The following is a 20,910-nucleotide window of genomic DNA, read 5'->3' on the forward strand; positions in this document are numbered from 1 at the left end:
TAAGCCATAAAATAATCAGATATAAAAGTAACCTTTATCAATCCCTTCATTAACCATCTTAAGAATGTTAGAGAAGTAGTGGTATTTTATTTTAATCTCAGGAGAGAGATTTGCTATTTACATTACTTTACAAAGAGTCTCTTACAATTACACCTTTTTTTATACCAGATAATATTTCTCATTGAAAAAGAGACTTCATGTTGTTATCTATAGTCAAACGGCCTGGTGTGCATTGAAGATTAAACACTATGCTGCGAATTCCAACATCTAGCACAGTGTCTGACACACAGTGGGAGATGGATAAAGTTTGGTTGATTAGCATCAACCATGAGTACAACTTAACAAAATGAGATTATTAAAATTTATCACAGTGCTTCTACCCCCTTATCTGTAGAAGAGCTGGAGACCACTAAGCCGCCTTTCAGATTTGAAGAGCTAATTAACATTTTACTTTTTCTACAGCCACCCTCAACCCAACATCCTAATTTCAAATTTAGTAATTCAGTAAAGAATGCTCAACAAACAAAAAAATCCTAAGGAAAAACAGAAGCTAAGATCAAGAAATCAAGTTTCCAAATGAAGTCATGCTTCTCATGCTAAGGGACCCTCAGATTATGTTTGTGAAAGTACTTTTAAGTTTTTCAAAACACCTTAGGGGGCTGGCATTGTAGGTAAAGCCACAGCCTGCAGCACCAGCATCCAACACAGGCACCAGTTCAAGTCTCGGCTGCTCCACTTCGGTTCCAGCTCCCTACTAACGCACCTGGGGAAGCAGAAGATGGCCCAACTCCTTGGGCCCCTGAACCCATGTGGGGGACATAGAAGAAGCTCCTGGTTTCGGCCTGGTCCAGCCCTGGCTGTTGCAGCCATCTGGGGAGTGAACCAGCACATGGAAGCTCTCTTCCTCTGCCTCTCCCTTTAACTCTTTCAAATAAATGAAATATTTTTTAAAAAAAAATTAATATTGTATGTTACTGTAATTATTAATGGTAGCATTTATTCAACAGGGAATTCCAGGAATACTCAGGTATAATTAGAAACATTCCTGGGGCCGGCACTGTGGTGTAATGTGTTAATGCCCTGGCCTGAAGCACCGGCATCCCATATGGGTGCTGGTTCGAGTCCCGGCTGCTCCTCTTCCAATCCAGCTCTCTGCTATGGCCTGGGATAGCAGTGGAGGATGGTCCAAGTCCTTGGGCTCCTGCACCCGTGTGGGAGACCCAAAGAAGCTGCTGGCTCCTGGCTCCTGATCGGCGCAGCTCCAGCCATTGAAGCCACCTGGGGAGTGAACCAGCTGATGGAAGATCTCTCTGCCTCTCCTCTCTGTGTAACTGACTTTCAAATAAAATCAATAAATCTTAAAAGAAACATTCCCTCATCTACAAAAGTAGGGTCACTCAAAGCAACCGCTACTACCACCAAATAGCTCTATTATCAAGTGGCAGGTTGATTTAAAAAACTGGAACCAGAGTTGTGGTGCAGCATGTTAAGCCACAGCCTGTGTCACCAGCATCCCATATGAGAGCGCCAGTTGGAGTCCTGGCTGCTCTGCTTCTGATTCAGCTCCCTGCTAATGCCCTTGGGAAAGCAGTGGAAGATGGCCCAAGTACTTGGACTCCTTCCACCCATGTTGGAGTTCCAGATGGAGTTCTAAAATCCTGGCATCAGCCTGGCCCATCCCCAGCCATTGCAGCCATTTGGGGAGAGAACCAGCAGATGGAACATATTCATTCTCTCATGTCATTCTGCCTTTCAAATAAGTCAGTTTTAAATTTCTTACTTATTTCCATAATTTATGACTATCGTTGCTTATTTAGTGCTGATTCTATTGAAAAGAGATTAACATTTCATGGTAATTTCAATTTGCAGATTTTGATTATCAAGGAAAGGCAGGGAGAGAGCTACAATGGAGAAGAACCTCAAGCCACATACAATATAATACATGTGTTTTGTTTTTTTTACCCAAGGATCACTAATAGATTTTACAAGCAGTTAGAATCTTAAATTTTTTATTTATTTGAAAGGCAGAGTGAGAGAGGTAGAGACAGAAAGATCTTCCATCTGTGATTTCACTCTGCAAAGCTGGAACTTCATCCGGGTCTCCCATGTGGGTGCAGGGGCCCAAGCACTTGAGCCATCTTCCACTGCTTTCCCAGGCCATAGCAGAGAGCTGGATCAGCAGAGCAGGTGGGATTCCGATATGGGAAGCCCGCGTCGAAGGCAGTGAACCACAGACTCTGTAGATTTTAATAGTTGCAACACCTTTACTTAGTAACCTATTATCTACTCCTGAAGGTATACCACCTTTCTGAGCTCTGCCACGCCTGAAACTCTTAGTTGCCCATTTAGAAATCTTAAAGTAAACCTATTTAAAAACAAAAATGAAACTCAAAAACAGCCAGATCATAGGTTTTGTTTTCCGCTTAGATTGGGCTGGTTTAACCAGAGTTGATCAGGAGAAGGCTGCCATCTTGTGGTCAAAATTAAGAACTTGCTCCAGGAGAGCTGCCCATTGAAGGTGCCATCTCCCCAGAAATCTCTGGACAGCCTTTTTGCAGATGGAAACCTTCTGATCCAGCCCTCTGAGCATCCTCATAGCCTCCCCATAAGCGTCCTCACAAGGTACAGCTTAAAGGACAGTAAAGCATTCTTCAAAAAAACCTTAGGAAGACAAAGGAATCCTACCCTCCCTAGCAGTCTCAAGGGTCTCCACAAATCACCAGTTGTAAAAAATGAGGGGGAGGGGGGCTGGCGCTGTGGCGCAGTAGGTTAATCCTCCACCTGTGGAGCTGGCATCCCATAGGGCGCTGGTTCTAGTCCTGGCTGCTCTTCTTCCTATCCAGCTCTCTGCTATGGCCTGAAAAAGCAATGAAGGATGTCCCAAGTCCTTGGGCCCCTGCACTCACTTGGGAGACCCAGAAGCAGCTCCTGGCTCCTGGCTTTGGATCGGCGCAGCTCTGGCCTTTGTGGCCAATTGGGGAGTGAACCAGCAGAAGGAAGGCCTTTCTCTGTCTCTCCCTCTCACTATCTATAACTACCTCTCACAAAATCTTTAAAAAAGGGGGAGGGGGGCAGGTATTTGGCCTAGTGCTTTGCATGTCAGTTAAGAAAACATGTCCCAGGCACTGTGGTGTAGCAGGTAAAGCCGCTGCCTCCAACTCTTCCATCCCATGTGGGCATTGGCTCAAGTCCCAGCTGCTCCACTTCTAATCCAGCTCCCTGCTAATGGCCTAGGAAAAGCAGAAGATGGCCCAAGATCCCAGCCCCTGCTACCCACTTGGGAAAAGCTCCGGCTCCTACCTGGTCCAGCCCTGGCCATTGTGGCCATCTGGGGATGAAAGAATCAGTCTCTCCCTCTCTTTCCCCCTTTGTGTAGCTCTTTCAAATTAATAAAAAAATTTTTAAAAAGTATTCCATATCAGAATGCCTGGATTTGATACTCATCTCTGGCTCCCAACTCCAGCTCCTTGAAATTCAGATCCCAGCAGCAGCAATGATGATTCAAGTACTTGAGTCCCTGCCAACCACGTGGGAGACCAGACTCATCTGGTTACTGATACTTGAAATAAGCTAGTACAATTATAACAAGTTACGATTGTATTTCCTTTTAATTCATCGACATCGACATGAAATTGCTACATGTGGTTACTCTACTAGATAGCACAACTCCAAGTCTTGTATCTCTAATCCATTGTTGGCATGTTACTAACCTTAACAAGCAAAAAACATTCGTTCAAAAAGATATTTTTGATAGCTATATGGAGAGAAATGTTTCAGTATTAAAAACACACAGTTGGAAATCATGGTTTCTGCTTTCCCAGAGTACACAGTCCATGGGAGCTGTGAAGCAGGCAGGCACAATCAGAAACAAGTAACACAGAGCAGGGTCTCTTTGACAGGGCCCTACAGAGCTGGGCTAATGGGAACCTTGCAATAGAAACAGGGCCTTAAAGGTCGGGCAGCAGGAAGAGGGACGTAGGCAATTGGGAGAAAGGAAGGGCGATGGTAAGGAACAGGGAGGGCCAATCAGAAGACCCAAAGCCAGCTGGAAGAGTGGTTCCAAGCAAAGAAATCACAGTGGGTAAAGCTAGCAAGGTGTTAGGGGCAGTTTCCAAACCTAACAAAAAAGAGCCAGGCAAAGAACCATTCTAAGAAAGATCGCGAAGAGGAAAGGACCAGACTCTGGAAACAGTTAAATGATGGTTCACATGCGAGGGGCAGCTAGTGGGAGACGGCTCCAAGCGGAGGGTCACGAGGCAGCCAGACGCATCAACAAGCACGGAGACTGCAAATCGAAGAATAGAAAAGGCTGGGATGTGAGGTCCAAACTGGAGACTCCCGATTGAAACCAAGAGGGGGAGAAGGAAAGGAGAACACACTCCAGGACAGTCTCCACGTCTGAGAGAATTTTTACAGGAACAGAAGGGAATAGAGGCAGAGAAGGGGCATCCAGGTAAGTCAGGCGCCTGCCGGGGGCAGGAGGAGATGTCTCACTGTGTACCCTCTTCATGAGCTTTCCTGCCATCCCATCTGTGCAAAGATGGAAGCACTGTCTTACACATTTCTATCCCAAACACTGTGCCTGGGCCCCTGCTGCCCACGTGGGAGAACCAGGTTAAACTCCTGACTTTGGCCTGGCTCAGCCCAGGTGGTTGTCGTCATTTGGGGAATGAATCAGCAGATGCAAGATCTCGGTCTCTGGCTCTCCTTGTCTCTGTAATTCTAACCTTCAAATAAGTTAATAAAGTAAAAGTCACTTTAAAATTTTTTTAAAGAAATTATCTTCCCAACCTGGGTCCTTAAAGAAGCACCCTAGCACAAAAGAAGCAAAGCTGGCCTGTGTTTTCGGTCCATGACACTCTCTGGGCTGCAAGGAAGAGATACAAGCTGTGCCAGGGCTGGGCCCACTTTCAACCTTCCTGCAGCTCTGACACAAGGAAAGCCCTGGGAACAGCTCCATTCACCTGCTTCAATTCAAGCCCAGCACATGAAGTGCTGGCTGCAGGCGCTGCAAGCTGACAACAGCGACAGGTGGGTGAGTCCACCTGCGCTCCTAGCTAAGCCGCAGGCTGAGGCCCCAGCCCCGCTTTGTGGGAAACGTCCTGCCTGGCTCCAGAGTCGGAAAAGCCAGGCTTCCCCAGCCTTGCGCTGGGCGCAGCCTCCTTACCCGCAAGAGCACAGGTCGCAGATGCACTTCCTCTTCACAGGGGCCATCCTGAGGACCTGATGTCCCCTCAGAGCACCCCCAGCGGCAGCTGCTTGTAGACCCCAACAGCCCGGGAGGGAGCACGCCAAATCTCAAGGGCCTTGGCAGAGATTCTGAACATCCACACGAAAGAAAACCAAGTGGCCCTCTTGTAAAGTCTTGTCCTCCGTTCCCTTCCCGGAGCTGGCCTTGCGCGCCGAGGGAGCAGCACGGAGCCTGGGGGGGCCTCTCCCTGCACACCGCCCGGTCCCACTAGCCTGGTGCGGCCTCCCCAGCCCCTGGAAGCCCCAGGGCCCGGGATCACGGGTCCTCTATGACATCACCAAAGCCAGGAGGAGCCCGCCTTGAGATGGTGGTGACATCACAAACACCGCTTGTGAGGTCGGGAAGCTCCCGGCACCTCCCTTGGCGGGCCCAGGACACAGTCTCCCCAGCGGACTTTGGGGAAAGCTGGAGAAACATTGGAGGGAAAGCTGCTGGGTGCTCCCATGCGCAAACGCCACGGTCAATTGTCCTAAGAGGCCCAAAACTCTCCTGCGGCGTGTGGAGTGGCGTTTTCTACTTCTAGGATCCACGGGTGCCCCGCCCATGGAAGTGCACCCCTTGACCTCCAGAAGGCCGAGCCCTGAGTACCGTTTCCAGATCTTCCTGTGGAAACCCACTCGCTAGCCTCAGGGGTCAAAGCCGCCGTTCCCCACAGTTCTGAGCGCTGGAGGACAAGGCCCTTTATGAGCGCAGGCTTTCACGGCTCACGTGGGTGCTCAATCCCTTCTCCAGGTGTAGGTAATGATGCCTTGGAGCAGTGCGTCTGAGAGTTTAGTGGGCATCAGAACCACCCGGCTTGATTAAAAACCAGCTGCTGGGGGCTCCCCGCCGGGCAGGTCTGGAGTGGGCTGAGAATGGGCATTCCTTACAAGTCCTCTTGCTGATGCTGCTTGCCAGGGACCACACTCAAGAACCATGGTTCTAGAGATTCTTTGGCCCTCTCCCAGCAGCCTTCCCCCAACGACAGTGTTGCTTCCACTTGCCTGGCCCTGAGAACCATGGGAAGGAAGGAAACACCACTTAGAAAGCAAGTTTGACACTTTTTCCCTCCAGGATGCAAGATACTTTTACAGCTCTGTTGTTAACACTTTTGGCTGTCTTCTTGCTTCAGTTAGGAATGCTTTGATGGTCAATTCTGCCCTGCTGATAGATACGTGATTTCCTAACATGAGATTTTATAAAGAGGCTTTTTTAGGATGGCTTAAAGGACGGTATGTGAGCCCTAATTTGAGAATTACCCAACCTTGATCCTGCTAGTGTGAGTCAGGGAGATCCTGTGGCCTGCTCTCGGCAGCTCTCCGTGGCCTGAAGGAGAAAATGCGCTTTTCCTTAAGGCAAGTGAATCGTGCCTTTTCCACGGCTCGGACCAGACCCTTTGTTCTTCACAGTACAAGGCCTGCTTGTTGGACAGTCTGGGGGAATGGCTGTGATACTTGGTATTCAGTTGGCTGCATTACTGATGTGTGTGATTTTTAAACACTTGAAATATCAGACAATGTTGCATGTTTTAGAAACACATTTCATCCCTTCAGCTACCCAGGACCAGCACTATTTAAGACATTAGTTACAAAATAAAGCTACGGACTATATACCTATTCAGACATCAAAATGTAATGTTTCTCAGTGTTGTGGAAGAGGGAAGATTATGCTGGAGAAGGTGAAACTGTGCTGATTGGAAAGCTGACAAGGATGGAGAAAGAATCGAAGAGAGTGAATTACATATGAACTGTGCTAATGGTAACTAGATTTTTTGAACTGTAGTACAGTAGTACATTGTGTGCTCCCTTGCTGAAGATCTAATTCTGTCTTGTAAAACCAATGTTTTGTGAAACACCTGTATAAAAGCATTCTTGAAACAAGTGATCTACATGCCTGTTTTTTTTAATTTTTTGGTAGAATTATTTAAAAGTATGTTTAGCCAAACCCTTCCCAAACTTAGTCTTTTGTTTGTTTGCTGTTTTAAAAGGAAAATACATAAGGTGATAGTTTACACCTCAGCTCACTATGAACTCTAAGCTGACTCCACTGTGCAGCCACTGTTGTCATTTGACTTCTATTATTGGTAGGAATCTGCTTTGAATTGTAACCCTTCCTGGAGAGCATTACGGATTCGCTCAGAACTTCTCTGTCCTGCTTGATGTGTTATTTCTTCTTCGTCCTATAGATCTGGATGAGCTAGAGGCCTGGGTGGATGCTTTATATTGGCCAGCCCTCACTTAAGTGGGCTTCACACTTGCAGTAGAGTTGGTGAAATTGAACTCTGGAGTTAAAATTACTAACTCAGTGAGTGTGCAACAAATCCACCCCTTTCACTGGTGCAGAAGGGGGACATTTTCACATAAGAACCGATTGTGACAACGTGAGCTTATTCAGTCTACCCTGGACTGCTCTAGTGGGGCCACAGCCCACCTACCTAAGGCTCATTGCTGTGGGAACTTTTAATAGACTAGCTGAAAAGTGGATTATCTGTAGGCCTTTTTCCTGAGAACGGTTCGTTTCACGTACTAATAGTTGATTAATGGTGGCTAACAGTGAGCCTGTAGCTAGGTATAACAGCATTGTTTGATGTGAAATCGGATTTGGAGGCAGCAGCTCCCTAATGCTGACTGCTTGACGAGTGTTTTTGAAAAATCAACATTTCCAGGGAGCAACACCCTGTTAGGGTTCCCAGCACAACTGAGGCGGCTACCTTCTGAATAAGACCATTCTGGGTAACTCAATGAGAAGCATTTTGGGGGGATGGGGTGGGGTGCGGATTTGAGTTGCTGTACCTTGGGTAAGTACTGCTGGCTGGTTTAGAAGCAGCCGACAGTCGAACCAGTGAGTAGGTGGGAGAGCGCACTGGGCTTGTTTTCATGGTCGATTATCTGTAAAAACCTTAACTGTTCCACTTCAGACTAGCCAGGCTCCTGCTTTCCTCACTGATTCTACTCTAACTTTGAAAGGGGTTAAAGAAAGCGAAAGTCTGCCTTTCTCTGTGTGAGAAGTTTTTAGTCCAGAAGATGGTAAGCTGTGTGTTCGCTGCTTCTCTGAAGACGCACAGCCGTGTCCTGGATAGCTTCTCTTGAAAGGAGAAGGCGCCTCGCTGTGTCTGTCCCGTGGCAGGGCTCTCGCACATGCTTCTGGCAGACTTGCCCAAATCTTCTCACGGGCTGGCTGGTACAGATCCCCTCCCCTGAATACAGGGTCTGACAGAAATCCTACATTGATAGTGGTGATAGATTAGTTTTTAAAACTGTAAAATAAATGTGGTCTCTAGTCCCAGGTTTGTGGTGTGTCCTTTTGCGTTACTGTGTAGGGAAGGGGCAGTGACTTGGTGGTGACGGGGCGTGTGTCTTGCTGTGTGCGCAGGGGCGAGCATTCCTGAAGTACTAACAGCCTTTCATTTAGGAGTGAGTCACGGCATGAGCGGCCTAACCAGAAAAAATGACGGAGTGAAGACGCAAGCTTGCTGAGTTGGTGACTTGAACCAGGTTCTGTATCTTTTTTATCAGGTGTTGTAAAACTTGTGCATGGCCTTTTTTGTTGTTGCATAATAATTGAGAGAGGAAAAAAAAAAAAAAAAAAGCCCTCCACTTTCCTAACCAATCTTTGCAGAGGCACATCCTTGGGGAGTAAAGTCTGCCTGGCCTAACCTACTGGAGAGATCTGTCCTTGAGAATACGCACCCTCCCTGCAGTCCTCCGTGTGCGGGAGTCGCCTTGTTGTATTCTAGTAATTCACCGTGCGTTAGAACAAACCAGTGATGGCATTCGAATGTGTACTTTTGTCAAATCATTTATGTGACTTTAATAAAATAGTGAACTTGCTGACTGCAAAAAAAAAAAAAAACAAGTTTGAGAACACTGCTGTGGTAACTAGTTTGGGTTTTAAACCTTATAACATTGTGCTTATGGGGAATGGGAACTTGAAGTATCAAAATCTTTTATGCATTTTTTCCCCACACTCCCTAACTTTCTGCATTAGTTTTAGTGAATGCATTGAGGCATCTTGAATTGCAGGGCATTTAATATTCAGAGTTTTCTTACTGCTGTTGTTTTTCTTCCATACTAGGTTCTAGAAGGGAGGTCAGCAAACTTTTGCCTCCAGACCAGATTCACCTGGCCACCTGTTTTTGGGTGGCCCAAAAATGGTTTTTACACTTTTAAATGGTTGGGAAAATGAAAAGAACATAAGGCTGTTCCAAAAGTTCTTGTAAACTGCACATTACCTTTTAATGCCACTTTTTTTAAGTAACCCTCTGTTAAATAGTAACACTATTTAAAATGTATTACACTGCTGGATACCAGCCTTCTCTTGAAGAATTATCTCTCTTTTAGAGAGATCTTTCATCCCGAGTTGCTTCCCAAATGACTACAACAGCTGAGGCTGGACTAAGCTGAAGCCAGGAGCCTGGAATTTCATACACATCTCATGTGGGTGGCAGGGACCATCATCTGCTGCTTTTCCATGCACATTAGCAAGGAGCTGGATTGGAAGTGGAACAGTCAGGATGGGAACTAGCACTCTGATATGAGATGCTGGCATCACAAGCAGCATCTTAACCCACTGTGCCACAGTGCCAGCCCCACCAGCCTTCTCCTGACAAATGCCAGAACATTATCCATAAATCTTCCAACAGAAGACACCTGCTTATGCCCCAGCCATTCCAGCTGCCTTTGGGGGTAGCTAGTTTTTATAGACAAGTCAACAACCATGATACTTTCAATACCCTTTATCTCTGACCTTAACAGAGGATAGAGATCTTGAAAGATGAAGAGGGTATGGGTAAAATAGCCCCAACAATGCTGTATCTATAGTGCTTCGGCACCTGCAGCCGTATAGGGGACCCAGAAGCAGCTCCTGGCTCCTGGCTTCAGATGGACTCAGCCCTGGTTGTTGTGGCCATCTGGGGAGTGAAACAGCAGATGGAAGACTCTCTCTCTCTCTCTCTCTTCGCCTTTCAAATAAATAAACCTTAAAAAAAAAAAATACCTCCCTAACTCCACTCTCGGGATTTCTTCACCTGCGAACTATTTACTGAACTTGCTCTGCATCACACTCTTTCTGTACTTCTCTCCCTCCATGCTCTCTTGTGCATCTCTTAAGCTCACATAGATTTGCCATGCTCATATTACTAATCAGAACCCCAAAGCTGGAGGGTAAACTCAAGATCACACAATTAATGAGCACTAGATTTTAGAAGTCAGACTCACATCAATCTTTGCAAACTTTTCTACCCAAGAAAGTAATGAGTTAGTGGGTAAGCTGAGGATCCTCAAGACCACTACAGGGGCCGGTGCTGTGGTGTAGTAGGTAAGGCCACCGCCTGAGGTGCCAGCATCTCATATGGGCACTAGTTCGAGACCCACCGCTTTACTTCCAATCTAGCTCTGCTGCAGCCTGAGAGGGCAGTGGAGGATGGCCTAGGTGCTTGGGCCCCTGCACCAGCATGGGAGACCTGGAGGAAGCTCCTGGCTCCTGGCTTCTGGCTTTGGATAAGCTCAGCTCTGGCCCTTGTGGCCATATGGGGAGTGGACCAGCAGGTAGAGGATCTCTCTCTCTCTGTCTGTCTCTGCCTCTCTGTAACTCTGCCTTTCAAATACATAAATAAATCTTTAAAAAAAAAAAAAGACCACTACAAGTAGTAATTTTTCTTAAATGCTTGCATTTACTTCTCTGTAGCCATCTTTCATATTTGCCCCAAAATATTTGGTAAAATTCACAATGGAGCTGCACAATTTTATTGTTATAACCCACCTGATCCCAAATTCATCTATAAGCCATTTTATGTAACAATATTAAAAATTATCATTGTTCTTCTAACTACAAAACATTTTAGCAAAACTGTCTTTAATATTTATTTTATTTATTTGAAAGACAGTGGCCAAAAAGAAAGAGTTACAGAGAGAGGTAGACCCAGAGAGAGAGGTCTTCCATCTGCTGGTTCACTCCCCAAATGGCTGCAATGGCAGGAGCTGAGCTGATCCAGAGTCAGGAGTTTTTTCCTAGTGTCTATGTGGGCACAGGGGCCCAGGGACTTGGGCTATCTTCTGCTGCTGCTTTCCTAGGCACATTAGCAGGGAGCTGGATTGGAAGTAGAGCAGCTGGGACTCGAACTGGTGCCCATATGGGATGCTGGCGCTTCAGGCCAGGGTTTTAACCCACTGTGCCACAGCACTGGCCCTGCAAAACTTTATCTTTTTAACATCCCTAACTATTTAAGATTAGTAAGTTTCACTGGCATCAACAAAGGGCTAGTCCACCATGCATACAACTTAGATCTCTACCATTCAGCCATTCATTCATTTCACGTATCAATCCCCTACAATGAGCCAGGTACTATGCTGAATGATTCAAACAAGGATCAGGGGCAGGCATTGTGGTATAATGGATAAAGCTGCCACCTGCATGCCAGCATCTCCTGTGGATGCCGGTTCGAGTCCCAGCTGCTCCACTTCCCATCCAGCTCCCTGCTAACGGCCTAAGAAAAGCAGGGTTCCTGCCACTCACATGGGAGACCCATTGAAGCTCCTGGCTCCTGGCTTCAGCCTGGCTCAGCCCTGGATGTTGCAGCCACTGGGGAGTGAACCATGGATGGAAGATCTCTCTGTGTCTCTCTACCTCTCTGTAACTCTGAGTTTCAAATAAATAAATACTAAATAAGTCATCTTTTATTTAAAAGATTGTTTTTTAAAAAAGAAAATAGAAGCAACAGTTCTCAGTTCATCTATGGGGCCAGTATTACTCTTCTCCAAAGCCAGGAGGGAAAAAATTACTACATGAAAACTACAGATCAATATCATGAATATAAATGTAAAGATCTTTTTCTTAAAAAATTAGCAAATTATGCCAGCGCCATGGCTCACTTGGCTAATCCTCCGCCTGCGGTGCTGGCACCCCGGGGTTCTAGTCCCGGTTGGGGCGCTGGGTACTAGTCCCGGTTGCTCCTCTTCCAGGCCAGCTCTCTGCTGTGGCTCAGGAAGGCAGTGGAGGATGGCCCAAATGCTTGGGTCCCTGCACCCACATAGGAGACTGGGAGGAAGTACCCAGCTCCTGGCTTCGGATCGGCGTAGCGCCGGCCGTAGCGGCCATTAGGGGAGTGAACCAATGGAAGGAAGACCTTTCTGTCTCTCTCTCTCTCTCACTCACTGTCTATAACTCTCTCTCGGTCCCTCTCTCTCACTGTCTAACTCTGCCTGGCAAAAAAAAAAAAAAAAAAAAAAGGCAAATTGGGGTGGACATTTGGTCTAGTTGTTAAGACACACAAGCCCCAAATTGGAGTGCCTGGGTTTGATAATCAGCTCCAGCTCTTGACTCAAATTTCCTGCTAATGCAGACTCTGGGAGGCAGTGATGATAATGGCTCCTGCCACACTCATGTAGGAGACCAAGACTGAGTTTCCAGCTGCTAGCTTTGGCCTCGTGGCAGACATCTGGGGAGTGGATCAGCAGATGGGACCTGTGTGTGTGTGTGTCTCAAACAATATGAGGTTATCTTCATTGATCCATTCTATAACTTTATAAGAAAAAATTCTGGGACTGGTGTTATGGCATAGAGAGTTACGCTGCTGCCTCTGACACCAGCATTCCATATGGGCATGAGTTCCTGTCCCGTCTGCTCAACCTCCAATCTAACTCCTTGCTAAAGCACCTGGAAAACCAGCAGAAGATGGCCCCAGACCCGAGGCCCCTGCCACCCTCATGGGAGACTAGGAAGAAGCTCCTGGTTCCTGGCTTTGGTCTGACCAGCCCCAGTTATTGTAGCCATTTGGGAAATGGGGGAGGAAACCAGCAATGGAAGATCTCTCTCTCTCTCTCATTATAGCTTTCAAATAAATAAATCTTTTTCAAAAAATTTTTAATTAAAAACATGTGCATATATATAAAGGTCCTAGAATAGCCCAACAATTTTGAAACACAAAGAAAAATGGACTTAAATTACCCAATTTCGAACTTACCGTCAAAACTATCACTGCATTAATCAAGACTGTGGGATTTTAGCATAACAATAGACATATAGACCAAAAGAAGAGAATGGAGAATACATAATTATACTCATATTTAACTCAACAAAGGTGGCAAGGCAATTCACTAAGGAAAGGATGGCCTTTTCCACAGATGGTGCTGGGACAACTGGCCATCCATGCGCAGGAAAAGTATTAACAAAGAATGTATACCTTGATATCAAATTATACACAAGAGTTTATTCAGAATTCAACATAGACTCAAATGTTACAAGTAAAAATTAGTTGTAGAGCCGGCGCCGCGGCTCAATAGGCTAATTCTCCACCTAGCGGCACTGGCACACCAAGTTCTAGTCCTGGTCGGGGCGCCGGATTCTGTCCGGTTGCCCCTCTTCCAGGCCAGCTCTCTGCTGTGGCCCGGGAAGGCAGTGGAGGATGGCCCAGTGCTTGGGCCCTGCACCCCATGGGAGACCAGGAGAAGCACCTGGCTCCTGCCTTCGGATCAGCGCGGTGTGCTGGCCGCAGCACACCGGCCGTGGCAGCCATTGGAGGGTGAACCAACGGCAAAAGGAAGACCTTTCTCTCTGTCTCTCTCTCTCTCACTATCCACTCTGCCTGTCAAAAAAAAAAAAAAAAAAATTAGTTGTAGAATAAGGTACTTAAGAAAATCTTTTTGACCTTGAATTAGACAAGAGTAGACATACACCAAAATATAAAAATTAAAAATTGAAATATCAGACACTGAAAATTATAGTGTACTCTTCAAAAGACAGTGTTAAGAGAAACAAAAGGTAAGTACAGACCAAGAAATATTTTCAAATCACTTATCTGATAAGACTTGTATGCAGAATACACAAAGAATTCTTACAACTCAAAAAAAATGAATCTTTTAAAAAGAAGAAGAAAGAAATTAACACAGCAAGCCTGAAACTGCTACCCTTGCAAAATTCTGCTTACGAATTTAGCCCTAGGCTAAGAATTTGGATTTGGGGAGAGTCCCCCACCTCGCCCTGTTCTCTGCAGGAATGATTCACTGTGCCTAAACAATTGTACAAATATTGAGACTTAGGCTGCACACTGGACTTTTAGTACGTGATAGGCAGATGGTGCTTACTTGACTGACCCCCAGTAAACACCCTGGGAACTGAGTCTCTGATGAGATTTCCTAGCGGACAATATTTCACGTTTCTTGGGTTGGAAGAATTAAGTACATCTTGTGTGACTCCACTGGGAGAGGACTTTGGAAAGCATGCACCTGGACTCCTCCAGACTTTGCCCCATGTGCCTTCTCCCTTTGCTGATTTTGCTGTAAGTTCTGTATATTATAGCCATGGGGCCAGTGTTGTGGCATAGCAGGTTCAGTTGCTGCTTATAATGCTGGCATCCCATATCAGCACTTGTTCAAGTCCTGGCTACTCCACTTCTGACCCAGCTCCCTATTAAAGTGCCTGGGAAGGCAGTGGAAGATGGCCCAAGTGCTTGGTTCCTGCCAACCACATGGAAGTCCTGGATGAAGTTCCAGGCTCCTGGCTTTGGCCTGGCCCAGACCTGGCCATTTTGCTCATTTACAGACAGAGAGGTCTTCCATCCACTAGTTCACTCCCCAAATAGCTATAATGGCCAGAGTTGAACCAATCTGAAGCCAGCAGCCAGGAGCTTTTTCTGGGTCTTTCATGCAGGTACAGGAGCCCAAGGACTTGGGCCATTTTCTGCTTTCCCAGGCCATAGCACAGAGCTAGATTGGAAGAGGAGCATCCAGGACTAGAACGGGCATTCATATGGGATGCTGGCGCCTCAGATGGAGCCTTAGTCCTCTACACCAACCCCAGTTCAGCCACTTTGGAAAACACTTTGGGGGCCAGTGCTGTGGCACAGTGGGTAAAGCCACCACCTGCAGTGCCAGCATCCTATATGGGCGCCAGTTTGGGATTCAGCTGCTCCACTTCCATCCAGCTCTCTGCTATGGCCTGAGAAAGAAGTGGAAGATGGCCCAAGTGCTTGGGCCCCTGAATCTATGTGGGAGACCCGTAAGAAGCTCCTGGCTCCTAGCTTCAGCCTGGCATAGCCCCATCCATTGCAGCCATCTGGGGAGTGAACAGCTGATGGAAGACCTCTCTTTCTCTGGCTCTAGCTAGCTATCTCTGTAACTCTGTCTTTCAAATAAATAAAATAAATCTTTAAAAAAAATAAAATAAAATACTTTGTCAGGGGCCAGCGCAGTCCCTTAGCAGGTTAAGCCGCAGCCTGCAGTGCCAGCATCACATATGGGCACCAGTTCGAGTCCCAGCTGCTGCACTTCCAATCCTGCTCCCTGCTAATGTGCCTGAGAAAGCAACAGAAGATGGCTCAAGTACTTGGGCTCCTGCACCCACATGGGAGAATGGGAAGAAGCTCCTAGCTCTGCCCAGCCCTGGCCATTGCAGCCATGGAAGACCTTTCTCTTTCTCTCTTCTCTCTCTCTCTCTCCCTCTTTCTTTCTCTCTCTCTCTCTCTGTAACTCTGCATTTCAAAGCAAATTAAACAAGTCTAAAAAAAAAACATTTTGGCAGGTTCTTTAGAAGTTCTTTAATCAGGCACTTAACATGACACAGCAATTCCTTTGTGAATTTAACCAAGAGAACTAAAGACATGTCCACACAAAGCCTTTTATATAGATATTCACAGCAATATTATTCATAATAACCTAAGAACTGGGAAAAAATCCTAATTTCCATCAATGGTAAATGAGCAAAAATGTAGCAATGTATATTCATACAATGAACCTATTTTTTTTTTAAAGATTTATTTTATCTATTTGGAAGACAGAGTTGGGGTAGTGGAAAAGAGAGAGAGAGAGAGAGAGAGAGAGAGAGAGAGAGAGGTCTTCCATCTACTGGTTCCCTATCCAAATCGGGCCATGCTGAAGTCAGGAGCCAGATACTCCATCCAGGTCTCCCCGCTGGGTGGCATGAGGCCCAAACACTTGGGCCATCTTCCGCTGCTTTCTCAGGTGCATTAGCAAAAAGCTGGATTCGAAGTGGAGCATCTGAGACTCAAACTAGTGCTCATATGTGATTCTGGCGCCACAGGTGGCCAGGCTTACCCCACTGCACTACACCTGGAATACTATTTAGCAATAAAAATAAAGAACTAACACATGCTTCAATATGGATGAATTCAAAAACTTATGCTAAAGAAAAGTCAAATACAATACATATATAATTCTGTAATTCCTTTTATATGAAATTTCTAGAGAAGGCAAAAATTTTGGAGAGAAAGTAGATCTGTGATTGCCTAAGAGTCAGGGTCAATGCGAAGTAAAATAATAAAAGACACATTAGGTGCTTTATTCAGTCAGCAGTTTTTTAGAGAATGTTTATCTCAGCCTGCAGGCAGATATGTGCGGTAAAGCAAGTTGGCCTTTCCTTACGGCAGTTCTGTAGCTGGTGAAGACATTCTTGTGGATGTTTTTCCTGGTTGTAATTAATTTTTAGATGTGTAGAAAACACACTGTTCCTTATAAGTATTGAGGATGCCTGCTTTCTTATGCAGTTGTGGAAAGAATGTAAAATGTTTTAATATATTCTTTGTTAATCTAAAAATCTTGAGTCATTTTCTTTATGTGGGAGACAGGGGGATCACATAAAACGTGCTTTTATCACTCAAGAGTAAGCAATGGAAATAACAAACACCATAAATTTCTAGATTGTAATGGTTCAGGCTTAATCATACAATATTCACCTTTTATACTAGTTAGAGTTGGTATGCATTTATAACTTTTTCAGAACCGTTCAAAGTGAAGTTGTTTGCACTTGTGAAGAGGTGAATGTGATTCAGGTCTGTTTTGAGGTGGATCATTAATTTTTCCTCTTCACAGTGAAAATTGGTCCTCAGTGGCTTCCAGATTCACACGTGGCCCCCACTGGTGCTAAGGAGAGCAGCAGCTGTAGGTGAGACCGAGGGTCAGTCAGGGTGAGGCAGAGAATTAACAGAAACAAAGTTGGACTTTGGGGAGTGGGTGAGTGCGTGTGTGTGTGTGTGTTCCATAACCTGGAACTTTTTAATAAGTAAAATCATTCGAATTCTCTTAGTACAAAAACTACTTATCATTCCTAATAGATTTTGCTTTAAATTACCTGATCAATATTACAAATCAGGGGCCAGCGCTGTGGCGCAGTTAACGCTCTGACCTGAAGCACCGGCATCCCATATGGGCCTCGGTTCAAGACCCAGCTGCTCCACTTCTGATCCAGCTCTCTGCTGTGGCCTGGGATAGCAGTAGAAGATGGCCCAAGTCCTTGGGCACCTGCACCCTTGTGGAAGACCTGGAAGAAGCTCCTGGCTCCTGGCTTCAGATCAGCACAGTAGCCGATTGGGGAGTGAACCAGCAGATGGAAGACCTCTCTCTCTCTCTCTCTGCCTCTCCTCTCTCTCTGTGTAACTCTGACTTTCAAATAAATAAATAAATCTTTTTTAAAGAAATTCTCAAGTCTGAAGTTATGAGAAAAACAGATGTGAGAAAGGAACTTCCCTAGGTGTGTAAAAAGCAGTCACCACCATCTACATGTGTAGCACTGAGCAATCACTTACTATCTCAAAGTCTCCTTCCTCATCTGTACAGTCTGGATTCATTAGGCCTTTGCTCCAATTCACCTGCCTGTTGCCCCTGTCCAAAATCCTTGCTCTCAAAGCAAATTTGTGGTGGTGGTGGTGTTGGAGTGTGGATTTTTCTTTTTTGCCACGAGAGGGCAGCATTCCCCAGACCAACTACCCAGTACCCCTGGCAACCGTAGACCCAGCTGTAATACAACAAAACACCAGAGTCCTTGCGTATATCTTCTACTTTATCTGGTTCCAGGAACCAAGCAGTTTCTCCATGCCCTACAGGGAACGACCGCCCAGCACCGCGCTGTTGCGACACCACGGCCGGAAGTGGGTGGGAGCGGGAGCGCGGGTTTCTCGCGATATCGCTGCCGGAAGTGGGTGGTGGCCCGGAGGCAGCGGCTGGCTTCTGTCGGAAGGCGAGCCTCCCGAGCGGTTGCAGCTGGCTGCCCCAGGCGCTCTCCTCTGAGGGAGCGCTAGCCCCGCCGAAGCCGTTCCAGCCCGAACTCGCGCCCTAGGCTTCCCCGGCTGCACGGCTGCGCCAGTGCCAAGCGAGGCCGAGCCCGCGGAACCTCCTCCAGCCCTCGCCCCGCGCTGCAGTGAGGCCGCGCCCTCAGGCCCAGTCCGCGGCGGTCCCGGCGGGTGATGCCAAATACAGCCATGAAGAAAAAGGTGCTGTTGATGGGGAAGAGCGGGTCGGGGAAGACCAGCATGAGGTCGATTATCTTTGCAAATTACATCGCTCGCGACACCCGGCGCCTGGGTGCCACCATTGATGTGGAGCACTCCCACGTCCGATTCCTGGGGAACCTGGTGCTGAACCTGTGGGACTGTGGCGGTCAGGACACCTTCATGGAGAATTACTTCACCAGCCAGCGAGACAACATCTTCCGGAACGTCGAGGTTTTGATTTACGTGTTTGACGTGGAGAGCCGCGAACTGGAAAAGGACATGCATTACTACCAGTCCTGTCTGGAGGCCATCCTCCAGAACTCTCCCGATGCCAAAATCTTCTGCCTGGTGCACAAAATGGATCTGGTTCAGGAGGATCAGCGTGACCTGATTTTTAAAGAGCGAGAGGAAGACCTGAGGCGTCTGTCTCGCCCCCTGGAGTGCGCCTGTTTCCGAACATCCATCTGGGATGAAACCCTCTACAAAGCCTGGTCCAGTATTGTCTATCAGCTCATCCCCAATGTTCAGCAGCTGGAGATGAACCTAAGGAATTTTGCCCAAATTATTGAGGCCGATGAAGTTCTGCTGTTCGAGAGGGCTACGTTCTTGGTTATTTCACACTACCAGTGCAAAGAGCAGCGTGACGTCCACCGGTTTGAGAAGATCAGCAACATCATTAAGCAGTTCAAGCTGAGCTGCAGTAAATTGGCCGCTTCTTTCCAGAGCATGGAAGTTAGGAATTCCAACTTCGCTGCTTTCATCGACATCTTCACATCAAACACGTATGTGATGGTGGTTATGTCAGATCCGTCCATACCTTCTGCAGCTACTCTCATCAACATTCGCAATGCCAGGAAACACTTTGAGAAGCTGGAAAGAGTGGATGGCCCCAAGCACAGCCTCCTCATGCGTTGAATATTGCCAAATGCTGTATGAAAGTGCTGAATTGCCTTTTTTTTTTTTTGCATCCTTTATTTTTAATATAATGTGTGCTTAAAAGTGGGCTTTGAAATGTGTGCTGCTTACTGTTTCCATCTTTCTTCCCTGTTCCCCAGTCCTGAAACATTGGAAGCTATTTACTCAGCTATCCAGTAGAGCTTTAAGATGGCCCCTCTGAGAAGTTGGTATGGTGTAACACTAAAGTAGGTGGTTTGTGTGTATGTATTCTGATTACTTGGATATAATATAATAGGTAATGCACATCAAAGCCTTTACCAATATCTTCCTGTATTCCTTATCAGATTGCAAAGATGGAATGTTACTATTTTATCAGCAAGGTATTAAAATGCATTTATAAATTCTTCTTGGCCTCAGTTATGAATAAACATTTATTGTTAGCAATTTAAAATATGGTGTTAGTTGAAATGATTTCAAAGAGCTTAATATGTAAATCTAAAGATTCTGACTGCCCCCAGTTATTGCTTAGCTGGAAAATTTGATTTGATGAGCATAGCCCCCCATCACTTTGGCAGTACTTGATGGCAGCTGCAGCAGATTGGTTAAGAGTATGGACTCTGGAGCCAGAGCACCTGAATTGAATTAGCATTCAGATCCTTTCACTTAGTCAGATCTCAATAACACTATGCTTGTTTCTTCATTGGTAAACTTGGAATAATACCAGTAGGGTTGCTTAAAGGTTATTAAAACAACATGGAAAGTGTTTGCTATCATTACCACTTACAGAACCATTCCTCCCCCAGATGACTGAAGTCTGTCTAAATATTTGAGCCCTCAGTAAACGCTAAGTATTCATAAACACTTGATGTGCATTTATCTTACTTCATCTTCACAACCTATGAGGTATGTTACTTTTAACTCTATTTTAATAGATGGCAGCACTGGTATGACTAGGTGATAAAGCTAAATCCAGGCAATCTGACTAGACTCCCCCCCTTCTAACCATTACACGCTATTCTCTCCATTGGCAGAAAAACTGATCAGAAAAATCCTAGCTTTTTTAGTTTAGATTATTCCCTCATGATTCCAAATTTACATACTGAGGAAGCTGAAGCCCAGAAAGATGAGTGACTTCTCTCAAGGAAATGTCCCACTCTGGAACTTTCCCCCTTTGCATTTACCTGGGAATTGGATAAACACCAAATAAGATTCTTAGGTTACTTTTGAGGGAGGTTTCTGAGGTTCCTAATTTGGACTTGCAAATGTGATACAGTGAAATCAGAACAGACCTAAAATCTCCTATTCCAGTTCTGGCAATAGCTATCTTACAGCAAGCAGATGTGGGTGACAGGATCCCTACCTATAAAGAGCCAGAAGCTGTTGAGGTGTACATCTAAATAGAACCAGTGGCAACAGACTCCACATGAGAAAACTCTTGATGGTATCAATATCATCCTATAAAATCATTCAAAAGTACATGTTGTAAATAAAATAACTAAATGACAGTAACAAAATATTCTTACTTGAATCACTGAATCTTACTTTATTGACCAGGTTATTAATA

General features: G+C 45.9%; 1 protein-coding gene and 1 long non-coding RNA gene across 2 annotated transcripts; both read left to right on the plus strand.

Annotated features, from left to right (window-relative positions):
- Positions 1–3,659: 3,659 nt before the first annotated feature.
- Positions 3,660–9,054, plus strand: LOC149128781 (uncharacterized). The gene is made up of 3 exons (XR_016223903.1): positions 3,660–4,453; positions 8,642–8,729; positions 8,849–9,054. It is a non-coding gene; the product is annotated as an uncharacterized LOC149128781 (long non-coding RNA).
- Positions 9,055–18,142: 9,088 nt separating this feature from the next.
- On the plus strand, positions 18,143–19,797 carry RRAGA (Ras related GTP binding A). The gene has a single exon (XM_008254386.5). It carries the CDS (start codon positions 18,423–18,425, stop codon positions 19,362–19,364), a length of 942 nt encoding a protein of 313 aa, XP_008252608.1. The 5' UTR covers positions 18,143–18,422; the 3' UTR covers positions 19,365–19,797.
- The last annotated feature ends 1,113 nt before the right edge of the window (positions 19,798–20,910 follow it).

This window comes from Oryctolagus cuniculus, chromosome 1, assembly GCF_051225735.1.
Source record: "Oryctolagus cuniculus isolate XC-2025 breed Fujian yellow rabbit chromosome 1, ASM5122573v1, whole genome shotgun sequence".
Lineage (NCBI taxonomy): Eukaryota > Metazoa > Chordata > Mammalia > Lagomorpha > Leporidae > Oryctolagus > Oryctolagus cuniculus.

Bases quoted from the DNA above. Each gene is read 5' to 3' on its own strand.
- RRAGA (XM_008254386.5), top strand. From the start codon at position 18,423: ATGCCAAATACAGCCATGAAGAAAAAGGTGCTGTTGATGGGGAAGAGC.